This window comes from Paramisgurnus dabryanus, chromosome 12, assembly GCF_030506205.2.
Source record: "Paramisgurnus dabryanus chromosome 12, PD_genome_1.1, whole genome shotgun sequence".
NCBI lineage: Eukaryota > Metazoa > Chordata > Actinopteri > Cypriniformes > Cobitidae > Paramisgurnus > Paramisgurnus dabryanus.
Window position 1 is genome coordinate 3,928,171 of NC_133348.1, and position 13,833 is coordinate 3,942,003.

The following is a 13,833-nucleotide window of genomic DNA, read 5'->3' on the forward strand; positions in this document are numbered from 1 at the left end:
AAAAACTATAATTTTGACCCATACAATGTATTGTTGGCTATTGCTAAAAATATAAGTGCAATTTATTACTGGTTTTGTGGTCCAGGGTCACACATATCCATCATGCCTCCTAAATAATTGATGTTAAGTTGCAAAACAACAATTTTTACAAATGTAAACTTTAAGAAAAATTTGACTGCACCAGTGCCAAATTCCCAGGGTGCCTACTTTAGCCATCAATATGATTTGCAGTATATCATGTGAACGCTGGCCTTGCGTGTGACTGAAGTCAGCTCTAAATCCAGTTTGAACAAATGAATTAACAGTGTGGAAAATGAAAACCCTGCTCTTGGAGACAGAGGTAAGACCTCCAGCACCCAGTCAACCACTGAATGGCACATTAGTGTCACTCCAATCCTAATGGCACATCGGAAGGGGAACTCTAATTGTCATTTTTAATAATGCTGGAAGCCCTTGGAGGTTCGTGTTCATCAGAGATAAGATACGGCTGTCACCCTGTTCTCTGCCTTCACATTAACCTAAAACCGCTCTGAACACATGCTGATTTATGAAATCACCAAACTAATCCTCCAGCACGAGATAAAACTTCGGCAGATAAATAAACACACAGAGTTGCTGGCAGAAAATCTATTGATATATTTCAGAGGGCGGTATTTTAAAAGAATAATATTGCAATAGGCTAGATCTGTTACTTATTAAAAATGAGTCTCTCAAGGACAGAATAAGTTAGCTGAAGGAAACCAGGATTGGTTTAGTTTATTGTTTTCTCCATTGCAATTTTGATGATTTCCACTCAAATCAGAATTACACTGCATTCTTTAAAGGGACTCTCCACTTTTTTTGAAAATATGCTCATTTTTCAGCTCCCCTAGAGTTAAACATTTGATTCTTATCGTTTTGAAATCCATTCAGCTGACCTCCGGGTCTGGCGCTAGCACTTTTAGCATAGCTTAGCATAATTCATTGAACCTGATTAGACCATTAGCATCGTGCTAAAAAATAACCAAAGAGTTTCAATATTTGTCCTGTAATATACTGGCATAAAAATCAGTGACTTTGCTGCTGTAACATGGCTGCAGCAGGTGTAGTGATATTATGCACTGCCCGAAAATAGTCCCCTTGGTTACTTTTAATGGCAGGGGACTATTTTCGGGATGTGCGTGTTATCACTACGCCTGCATGCTGCAACCATGTTACAGCAGCAAAGTCCTTGATTATTACGCCAGAATGAGAGTATAGTTCCTAACTATATATGACTAGAAAATCGCAACTTTTAATTTTCTGTCAGTCTTAGTACATGATGTAACTACAGAAGAGTCAAGTTTTAAATAGGAAAAATATCGAAACTCTTTGGTTATTTTTTAGCGTGATGCTAATGGTCTTATAAGATTCAATGGAATATGCTAAGCTATGCTAAAAGTGTTTGCACCAGACCCGGAGATCAGCTGAATGGATTCCAAAACTGTAAAAATCAAATGTTTAACTCTAGGAGAAATGGAAAATGAACATATTTTCAAAAAAAAAACACATCAGCCACTAACTTTGCAAAAATAGCTTTAATCCCTCCATAAAAAATGCATTTAAACAATTATTTTACTGTTTTTACACAGAACAACATCCTTGTTCAAACTTAAACTTTTGCTACTTGGTAAGGTAATAACCCAGTACTGTCAAACTCATAAACCATGTCATTTGGCCATCTTGTTAGGGCAAAAACTGCATTCATGCAAACAATTATTTCTATGAGCTTTTCTGCCATACACAGGTGCAGCATTAGTTCACCTGCCCAAGCGTTTTCTCGCTCTGTGGCCACGTGGCAGTGAGGTGTCCTGATGGGAAATGATAGCCTCATTGAGCCAGTGCATGGGCTCTGAGTCATTTGTTTGGAGGGTCCATGGCTGACAGGAGCCAGAGTTTCTTTTCACCAGCTTACAGTGAAAATTGACTATAAATCACCTTATCACATTCACCCCCTGACAGTTTTTGAGACTGCCAACATTTTTACTGAATATTTGGGCACTGAGTGCAATGACAGAGCCGGGCATTTTAAGCCGCCTGCCTTGTAAACCCATGGCAACAGTTCTGTGGATTAAATTGCTGTTATTTTCAATAGCAATTCAGCAACTGTAAAAATATACTGCATAACACAAGCAAAGCTGGTAAAAGTTGAGGAATTTGCTTTTGAAACTCTAAAAGATGATGATTTGTGTGTTCACTGTGCATAAAAACAACAGTCTACACATACACTACAGTGGTTCTTAATCTGGGTGCCCTGAAATAGTGCCAGGGGGGCCCCAGTTTAATGGCATTTTATAAGGCATAAAGGGATGCACCATACACATGGGGGGGGGGTGCACACCCGAAAAAGTTTGAGAACCACAGCACTAGACATAACTCAAGCTCATTGGCTTAAGATATGAATACTGTACAATGCAATGTCTAGACCAGGGGTCTCAAACTCAAACTTGGGGGCCATTTCTGTGACTATCCGTGGGATAGTCTCAGAATATTTTGCTCATTTTTCCGTGGCATTCTCACGGATTGGTTACTCAACTGCTTTTTCCTATTTTCAAACCATTGTCGCTTCAGTTTATGGTTAGATTTGGTGTTTGTGCTAGTGTGTCACTTTAAGTATTGGTTTATACTATTTTTTCTGATGTATTCTTTTATATTTTCTAAACTTTAATCAATTGTCGCCTGGGGTTGGGGTTAGAGTTTGGATTGGGTAGGGATGTCATTTTATGTAAATCTAACCCTAAATCGAAGTGACAATGATAAGAAAATAGGACAAAACAGTTTAGTAACCAATCCGTGAGAATGCCACGGAAAACAAAGTCCGTGTCAGGGCCACGGAAAAATGCGGAGATCCGTGAGAATGCCTTGGAAAAATAAGCAAAAAATTCTGTGGAAATTCAATTGCCCTATGCAGTGTCTCCATTTGAAGCTGTGAGTTGATGTGAACTAACCCCGCTGCAGTTCTTCTCTGATCGGATGGTGACAATGATATGATTGACGCAAAGTTCAGATGAGGAATTAAAATCCGATCACGCATTCCATAATCGTCGCCCTCACAGAGCGCGCGGCTTGTGGCTGCGTAGCAACGGAAGACCCCACGCCACAAAGCGCAAGCTACAAAGTGTCCAAAACCACTCTAAAACCAGCCTGCTACACCAGCTTAACCAGCTAAAACCAGGATGGGAGACCAGGTAAAATCAGCTTAGGCAGGTTTTAGCTCGTCTTTTCAGTTTGGCTGTTCTCTGATAATAAAACTTAATTTGGTTATTTTCCATAAATCATCGTAAATTTAATTTTCTTGTTTTAAATCTCACCAAATTGAGCAATGGGGTAATTTTTTTTATTCCAGATACACATTTATTCTCTAAATAAACAAGTCTTAATATATGCAATTTTGCTTCTTGGGGAAATGTGATGTTTTAGGGATGTTTATGTATTTTTACTCTACAAGAAGAAAATGTACTAATTAAGAAGAAACTGTTTATTATTGCACAGACCACTTTAAATGAACACTGCATCCAAAAAGAAAAACCCTGTTTTGTTTAACAAATATATTCATATGTCACACTTTTAAAGTGTCTGCTTATGTTCAACTGAAAATAAAATAGTCAGCGTGGTACAGCATGCAGGTGAGTATATTATGAGAGAATTTTCATTTTTGTGTGTATTATTTCCTTAAATAGCCAATATGGATGCAGACAGCTCAGACTAGGTCTTAAACGGCACTGAAAGCGTGCATTCTACCTTCAAAGATAGGAGCTTTTTAGGAGGTGCAGCGGATAACTCTCGTCCTCGCCAGACTGTCTATGTTTGCTTATAAACAAGTGGACGGGATGACGTCTGCTGTGATATTTATTTTGGCCACCTTTTCGGTCTCTCTGGTGTCACTTGTGCTCAGTGCCACCATCCTGCCAAATCCCATTCCAAACACGCACATGTGGAGATACAGCGATGTGTAACAAACAATAACCTTCTGCATGTTCACAGGATTTTTGGCATATAACACATGATCACAGTCACGACCAAAACTTAGTTACAGTATGTTATGGAGAAAGATGCTTTTGTCTATTGCTGCAAACTGAACATCAATTAGATTTGTAATGCCATGTTGCATCTTACCTTACTGCTGGCATAGTAATTGTCATTGAAGTAATAGAGTGACTCTTAATTTGTATCGAGTCCTGTTTGACTTAAAACTAAATATAGACTGGGATTTGTCCCTTGTATTTGTCTTCATTTGTGATCCAAATCTAATTGCCTATGTGGGTCTCGACAGTTTCTCTCCTGGTTAAACACATTACACCCACATTAATAAATCATGAGCCGCAGCGTCACATGGTAATAAATTACACTAACTAATACCCTATAACTTCTCTCACTAATTAAAGTAACGTCTAGGAACGGCCGGAGGAGTGAATCCTGCGCCTCAGAACTGCGACTCGATTTGTTTTAGCTCACTCCATTTCAAGACCGACCGCGGAGACATCAAAGATATCCGAGTGACTTTCTTCTCCAGCTGACAATGACTGACAACATCCCTTGTGGGAAGAGAAGCTGTGTGAATTCTCTAGTTAAAAAACTGAGAAGGCGACGATTCGGCAATGAGAACCCACGAAGAGCCTCTCCGGAGGTTTCTAGAGGCTCTCAATTTCTGCCACAAAGCTGTAGCTGTGACAGGTTGCCAACCCCTCTGACGAAGAGCTGAAGAAACGCAGCAGGACTGCCAATCCAGTGGACCAACTACACACAACCAAAAGCTCAGACGCTCCAAAGGATCATCTTCACTGTGCTTTTAGGGTGGCAGTGCAGCACATCAGTTTTTTTCGGAAAAATCAGAGGATAACAAAAGATCGGAGCAATATAAATTCAAATGTAATGTACTGTATATAATTGGAAGGGACATAAGATACTCTTAAAAGTAAAGATGCTTCAAAGTGATGCCATGGAAGAAGTGATGCCCCAAGTGGTTTGCGAGGGAATTGCAGGGGGTTAGTTGGTTAAAGGATTAGTCCATTTTCTTAAAAAAAAGTCCAGATAATTTACTCACCACCATGTCATCCAAAATGTTGATGTCTTTCATTGTTCAGTCGAGAAGAAATTTATTTTTTTGAGGAAAACATTCCAGGATTTTTCTTATTTTAATGGACTTTAATGGACCCCAACACTTAACAGTTTGAATGCATTTTAAAATTACAATTTCAAAGGACTCTAAACGATCACAAACGAGGCATAAGGGTCTAATTTAGCAAAACAATTGTCATTTTTGGCAATCGTCGGAGCGGTCCTCTTTCTCCACACTTGTAAACACTGGGGCATAGTTTCGCATACGTCATCTGTGACCTCGTGAGGTCGTGCTGGCACGTAACAGGAAAGAAAGACAAGAACTTGTGGTTTAAATTAAAGTGCATATTTTTATTTTTCTTGCAAAAAATGACAATTGTTCACTAGATAAGACCCTTATGCCTCGTTTGGGATCGTTTAGAGTCCTTTGAAACTGCAATTTTAAACTGCATTAAAACTGTTAAGTGTTGGGGTCCATTAAAGTCCCTTAAAATGAGAAAAATCCTGAAATGTTTTCCTCAAAAAATAAAAAAAAATAAAACAATTTCTTCTTGACTGAACAAAGAAAGACATCAACATTTTGGATGACATGGTGGTGAGTAAATTATATGATTTTTTTAAAGAAAATTGACTAATCCTTTAATGAAAAACATTAATTACTAACAATTAAATCATGCATGTTTACTAACAAAAGCTATATTTTATTTGTTACATCTGCATGTCATGTGACCATTACACTACAAAATTTACCAGATGAAGGTAATAATGACTATGTAAAATAATACTGATAAAAACTTTAATTTAATGAAAAAAAAAATTTTATATGTGCGTTGTCGCAGTTATGCGTCCGGTCGGAACTTTACTTCCGGTTTCTGTTTGTTTAATGGCCTGACTAGTTGCTAAACTGAACTCTGGGACAAATACCTTGTCAAAAATAACAAATGTTTTGGTTTTCTAAAGACAGGGGGAGACAGCGATCATCTATCACCACTAAGTGAAGGGAGGTTTGGCAGCCGGTTTGTAGTAAACATTGTATACATTATAGTACACATTTTAAACATCAATGTTAGCTCAGTGTTGTTTTTATATGATTTAGCTATGAAATCTGAACCAAGGTTATCGACTTGTTGTTTATTTTCCTCTTTTATATATAAAAAAATAGTTTAAAAGGACTTTGATTCTTAGCGGAGTTTACCAGAAGTTACGTTTGTTCCACGAAAGCCTTTGTTAATGTTGTTACTGCCGAAACGGTCTATAACAGAGCAACAATAGCTGAATCAGGTGATCGGTCTCATACTTTTGACATCATACTTATAGCGCAGCACTAACAGACCAGTGAAATAATCAGTCTGTCACCTGAGATTCTTGATAGGATTGCACATTAATGACACATCAACCAGAAGACCAAAGTGACTGCCAGACATTTCTAGGTGATTTAAAGATTAAAGAATCAATCTCCATTAAAGGTCTCTGCCAAAGAAATGGAGTGCAGATATTGGCTTCTGCCATAGTGTGTTTTTATCATCGGTGATACTCTACTTTGTTTGTCCACCTTATAAGAAACAATGGTGTTGATTCTGACTCTTCTACATGGTTATTGATATATAGAGAGACAACAATATCTGGCAAATACTTTATCTTGTAATGATTTCCATATCAACTCAAGTTACTGTATATGGAAGTCACTAAATTTTCAAAACTGACCCGATTATAAAAGCTGGAATTCATGACAATCTTAGTATAAAGTTATAAAAACACTCCCCATATTACACTCAAAAAGGTACAAATCCAGCCATTGAACAGGTTTATATACACAGTGAACAGGTTTATGTTTGACCATAGATTGTAAAATATGGACGTAGTGTTCATGACGTCACCCATAGGTTTGTGAAGAGGTTTTGTAAAGCCAATAGTTGGCGGGGCCTGCTGTCGTCAGCTTGGCAGCACGTCACCCCGCATCACTAATTGTGGATAATTGAAAATGGACAAATTGGCAGGACGTTGGTGCAGCTGAGGTACTGTACCTGGTTGCTGAAACCACTCACATGTCACTCAAGTGGCCACACCCTAAATTATGCAAAACTTTAAGGCTTAATATAATTTAAACAAGGAGTTACCAATTTGAAATGATTCAAGCTTTGTGACATGGTGCATTATCCTGCTGGAAGTAGCCATCAGAGGATGGGTACATGGTGATCATAAAGGGATGGACATGGTCAGAAACAATGCTCAGGTAGGCCGTGGCATTTAAACAATGCTCAATTGGCACTAAGTGGCCTAAAGTGTGCCAAGATAACATCCTCCACACCATTACACCACCAGCCTGCACTGTGGTAACAAAGCATGATGGATCCATGGATTCTGTTTACGCCAAATTCTGACTCAACCATCTGAATGTCTCATCAGAAATCGAGACTGATCAGACCAGGCAACATTTTTCCAGTCTTCAACTGCCCAATTTTGGTGAGGTCGTGCAAATTGTAGCCTCTTTTTCCTATTTGTAGTGGAGATGAGTGGTACCCGGTGGGGTCTTCTGCCGTTGTAGCCCATCCGCCTCAAGATTGTGCGTGTTGTGGCTTCTCAAATGCTTTGCTGCATACCTCGGTTGTAACGAGTGGTTATTTCAGTCAAAGTTGCTCTTCTATTAGCTTGAATCCCAGTAACTGAGCAGATTGTGAAATACTCAGACCGCCCGTCTGGCACCAACAACCATGCAATGCTCAAATCTGCTTAAATCACCTTTCTTTCCCATTCTGACATTTAGTTTGGAGTTCAGGAGATTGTCTTGACCAGGACCACACCCCTAAATGCATCGAAGCAACTGCCATGTGATTGGTTGATTAGATAATTGCATTAATGAGAAATTGAACATGTGTTCCTAATAATCCTTTAGGTGAGTGTATATACATTTAAATAAAATGTGCCTTATTTGCTAATGTGGATTTAAAAGCACTTTGAAGATAAAAATGTAACACATATACAGTGCTTCATGAATCTGGTAATTACATTTCATGGCTGGTTTGCCATTTAATTGGGTACAATATTTGACATTTTTATTAAATATTTACTTCTTTTTTTACACCAGCAGAAGATTGACTATTAAAATATTATTATCATACATAAAAAAGACAGGCAGTGGATATACAGCCAAAAAAATCTTTACATATCTACATAAACATTAAAAAAATAGATTTTACAGACTACTGCTTAAACTAAATCTGTGCTAAGATGTTGTGGATGTTTGTCCGGGCTTTGCTAAACAATTGCAATTTGTTCTGGATGGTTGTTTGGTAAAAGGGATAAAAAAATGAAATCACCGGTTCCTAGGATTTTTCGACTTTTTTTCGTGTTGTGTTCCACCTGATAAAACTGTAGGTCAGATTGCATAGAAACGCAATAGCACAACTTTTCTCAACAAGCTGCGTGATGCCCATAACAGCCTTAAAATATTTGACATTCAGTATCAAATCGCTAATCCGGTAAGACACAAAGACACAAGTGATACCCAAACACCAACAGAACCACTGTGAGGCCACAACAGCGTAAATTTCTCCATCCAAGCACTGCTACTGTATGGATGACATTTTACACCCATCTGTGACTTCTCTAACAAAAGAACATCTTTCCTGATCTCATTACTAATGACATGTTCATTAAAAAAGTGACACTGACACCCAAGCTGAAGATTTATGCACAGCAAAGCAAGTACAAAATCAAGCATTACCTTTGAAAGGTCACCCACTTCCAGATAGAAGCAGATGATAAAGACGTTCCAGGCGATCCACAGCACCAACCACACTGCATACTGTAGAGGAGACAAGAAGCGGATGTTTTAAAGAGCCGGCGCAACCCTCGGACCCAACATTTGCATATGTGTGATTTATTGGCCCGCTAAAGCGCAAGTGGGAGATTTTCTCCATAATTAATTCACCAATGTGTTTCTTTAAACATTCTGTCTCCAGAGATCAGGAATCTGCCAAAGGAGCGGAGCTGGGAGATGCCATATTTCAAATCATAAAACCCTGTGTGGGAGTTTGTGAAGGTGGCTCGCACCCTGCTTCATGAGCTAATGTTCATGGAAACAGCGGGATGCGATTAAAAAAGAATGAGACGAATTTTCAGCCAAACCCGCAACCGACGCAGGGGATATTTAAGTAAATTGTGGTGGTCTCATAAATGCAGGTCTCGTTGTGTTCTGGACCATTGGGAAATGCAACAAGCCGACATTAAGATTAACAAATTTGTTAAAAGATGAGGTTGTTGTATTCGTTCATAAGCAGTACTGGATGATAGAAGGTTTATACTGATTAAAATATATAACCGGTAGCCTACGCATGAAAACTTGTCTCAGTGTTGGGGTTTTTCCAAACAAAATCATATTCCACTATAAAAAAATAACCTTTAGATTTAGTTAACATTTTTTTAAAGGTGCTGTTTTTCCTGATCCCATTTTTTCAAACTTCCCTACTTAAAACAAGCAAAAAAATCTGCCAATGGGATAAGCCAAACAATCTTGAACATTTTTCTTAAACACTAAATTCAAGAAAAAGTCAAGAAAATTAGCTTACCCCATTTTTGCTTGTTTTATGCACAAAATCACTTAAATTTGATATTTTTGGTCTAGAAACAAGACTTATTTACTTGGGTCGTTTTGCTCATCAAGAAAAATGATCTTAATTTAAGAATTTTTAGATATTATCTGGTTAAATAAAGGTTAAATAAATAAATAAAATATTTTTCCTGAAAACAAGACAAAAATACTAAGATTTTTTTTTCTTGAAAATCATTTTTTGCAGTGCACATATCTGTACCTAAATTTTACATATTAGGACCTTTTTAAGAAGTAATGTACCGTCCCAGTGACAACTTTTGTAACTTTTTTTTCTAAGAGTGCATAACTTTACCATTTCCTTTGTGTTGGATTGTTTTAAATTCAATTTTATAACCAAGTCCTCTTGATATATTTTTTTTATTTTCTTAGGTTTGCAAAGTTTAACCCCACTTCCATTTATTGTTTATTTTACACCCTCATTTCTTTGTTTTATTATTAGCAAGCAAGCAATTTTGCATTTAAAAAAATTCCAAACATAGCCCAGATGTCTTTAGGCTAAAACAAGGCAAAATTTTGGTTGTCAGTGAAAATTGTATAGAACCATAGCCCAAATATAAATTAACCTCTTCAGCTCTGCATCATATTTTGAATTTTTTACAGAATTAGGCATACCAGAATTTAATAGAGGGCCCTACTCGCATAATTTGGAATAAATTGATACAAATGGTCTCATTTGACAGAAAACTCTCTGAATTTTAAAACATGGGTAAAATATTGCATATTTTTTATTTTATTTGTTTACAATACTGTGATAAACACTGACAAAAACTCAGATTTTTATTATTTTTTTAATTAAGTTTTTTTTAAAAAATCTGTAATTTAGGACATGTTTGGTCTTTGTCGCTTTAGACACTCTCTTTTGATTCCACTAGGTGGCAATAAACAGAAGAAAAAAGAATTGTGTTGATAGCATCTTCAAAGCAAAAGTTATTTAGCTTTAATCGAAAGGAGGCGTTAGACTCGCAGAAATATGATGCATATGTTTGCTTGTTTACATAAGACATTTCAGTTTTCGTGATTCTTTTGAAAATTATTATTGGTTATGTCACTGTAATGTATAAGATCGGTGAAATAAAGTGCAGTGACATTCCTGAGAGTGAGAGCTTTCATTTGATGTGTGATTTGTATATGTTTGGTGAGTTTGTGTGCTATAAATATGAAATATGAACATTATTCATATGATTTTCGCAAGGGGGGTGGTTGTGAAAGAATGAATTTAGACCTTATTATTTTCTTTTATGTAAAATTAAAGCAAATATCATGGGACTTGCAATAAAGCAGAGGTTCTACTCTTTCAAAAAATACCATATATGACTAGTTTTGTGCTTTACAGTTTATAGATTTTCACAAAATAATTTTATGACCTCCCCGCAGACCCACCGGTGGGTCCTAGGGTGTGGCCAGAGCTCAAGAGGTTAAACAAATAAATAAAATGAACAAAACCAAACAGCTTGTAATCACTGTTGACTTTGCTTACATGATGGAATATTCAATTAAATTTTATTTACATAGCGCTTTTTACAAAAGATTAATTGTATCAGCTTTACATTAAAAAAGCAGAAAAAAAACAGCTGACAACAAATATAGGATAGTACAGCGGCAAAATTAAACCGTAGGCTAGTGAGCAGAGTATAGAAGAGAGATCTAAGTTAAGCCAATTTCAGCTGACTCCCTAGGAGTTGAAGTCTTTTAAAACATTTAAAATATACAGTACTGTGCAAAAGTCTTAGGCCACCATCAACAGCTTTGTTGTTTTAGCAAAGTTTTAATGTCCATCCATATTTATTTTTCATCATTCAGTGTTTAGTGTGACCTCTCTTGGCACTAAACATATCTTGAGCTTTTTTGAGGAGACTGAAGTCCTGAAGTCATTCGTTTAGAATTAGAAATTAGGATTTAATTTTATTTAGGTTTAAGAGATCCTGCAGCTGCCTGCTTTTCAAGTGGAAGGGGAGTTTACCTAAATACTTGACACTTCAGCTCATACATTTATACTGTTTTTAATACTACATACACATTTCCTGTATTTTCAGGTTTTATTTTATCAAAGAGACTTGAGAAATAATTATATATGATCACTATACAATTGCAAAGACACCAAATCTAATGGTAGCATGGCGGCCTAAGACTTTTGCACAGTATGTCATGTGAACAATACAAAAAAGTACATGATATTATCAAAAGGGAAATGCAAAACCAATATGTGACTTCTTACTTTATAAATATAGAATGATTTGCCGCGGTACCTGTAGCTCAGTAGAAATAATTTACAGACTACGCTGGACATCATTGTAACCATTCATTTACCCTGACCTTGAACGGCTGCGTGGTAGCTGTTTCTTATTTACAGATATGCATTTTTATATTTGTGCCTCAGGCTGGGGCCAAAGATCAACACATCACGCTTGTCTTCTTACTAAAGCGTGGTTGACATATCTCCTGCTTGTATAACAGAGTGGACTTCTCCACAAGGGGGTGGAAAAAGAACTGATGAAACCATTGCTTTCAATTGAGGTTTATAATCCACCTTAATATCCTTAATACATATTCTGATTTGATCCATGAGGAGGATGTTATGAAGGTATTTTTGAAAAGTTAGCCGAGAACTGCAAGTTGAGAGCACTAGTCCACTGAGGTTTAAGGACATAAGGAATTTTGCCATTTTGTAATTTGACATGATGTCAGGACATTAGATACATAAGATGTGGGCATGTAGTGGAACCTCATTTGGTCCTTTGCCAACCACTGGTATGTGCCAAGTTGAATTAGAATAAAAATTTATCTGCCCTGACGGCATCCCCAAAACGGATATAAGCAAGAGTAATGTTCGAATATCAGCAATTTATCTCTGTAGAAGACTACTTTTCTCTTGCTGGCCACTGCCAACGCACTGAAAAATTGAGCGTTTTTTATTTCAATGTGGCACAAATGGGGCTAGAAATGGGGGGAGTGAGAACATGTATTTTAAAGTGGGACAGGGTTTGGGAAATATAGAAATATCATACAGCAATAAAGTGCCATTTTTGTCTTTGGTTTAAAAATATACATTTTTTTCCATCTAAAGTTCACTCACTGAACACTTGATGCTAAAAGTGGATCTTCATTTTAAATGTATGAACTGGCCACAGTATTGTTGGCTATTGCTGCCAGTGTTTGGTAAGTTACTCAAAAAAGTAATTAATTACTAGTTACTAATTACATCATCAATTATGTTATTGGATTACTGTATAAATAACTCCCTCCAAAAAGTATTTAATTTCTGATTTTATTAATCCTATTTAGTAAATGATACAAAGATAGGCTTGAAACAGCTTGAATAAATCATATAAAAGTACATAAATTATTCTGGTCAAAATTTTTAAGGTCCAAAACTACTTTTGCCTTAATATAGTCTTAACTCTTTCCCCACCAGTGACAAGTTAACTCGTCAATTAAGAGAAAATGCTTCTCTACCAATGACAAGTTTTTCCGGCAATCCGTAGTAACGATATGATCCACCAGGTGGCATTCATTCCGCAACCCGGAAGTATCACCCTAGGGCAAACTGCTGTATGTCCATGTATGTTTCATCATGTATCATCGCTCTGAATCGGATCTCTATCAAAAGTCCTTCACAAAAATGTAATTATCTCAGCTTTTTGCTCAAAATTTTGTGTTTTTGAAAAAACCTACCCATATTTGAGAAGTGATAAAAAGAGAACTAATGCATTTAGCATGAATTTTTTTTTTGTTTGTTTAAAGAGGGAGGGACGGTTCTTTCATTTTATATATTGTATGTTTATATATTTAAAGAAAAAAATTTTCTGGAAGGCATTAAACTTTTGTGAAAATCAAGAAAAATGCTGGCTGGCAACTTTTTTTAAACACGCTGGTAGGGAAAGAGTTAATTACTGCTTATTAATACTTAGTAATGTAGTTGTCATGTTTAAGTATTGGTATGGATAGGTATAACTATGGATGGTGAATAAGGTTTTGCAGAGTCAGGCATTAATATGTGCTATTTAGTACTAATAAACAGCCAATATCTCAGTGACATTAATTCTAGTAAGCAACTAGTTAATAATGAGAATTGGAAAGTACACTTAAGTGTTACCATTATTCCTATTAACTCACAAAGTATTTAAAGTGAGAAGGATACATAAAAA

At 36.6% G+C, this 13,833-nt stretch overlaps 1 protein-coding gene across 1 annotated transcript in view; it reads right to left on the reverse strand.

Annotated features, from left to right (window-relative positions):
- Positions 1–13,833, reverse strand: part of nkain2 (sodium/potassium transporting ATPase interacting 2) — a 203,796-nt gene that overhangs the window by 108,408 nt on the left and 81,555 nt on the right. Inside the window, exon 3 of the mRNA XM_065256221.2 lies at positions 8,801–8,881. Coding sequence (XP_065112293.1) covers positions 8,801–8,881 — 81 coding nt within the window. The remainder of the gene's footprint in view (positions 1–8,800; positions 8,882–13,833) is intronic.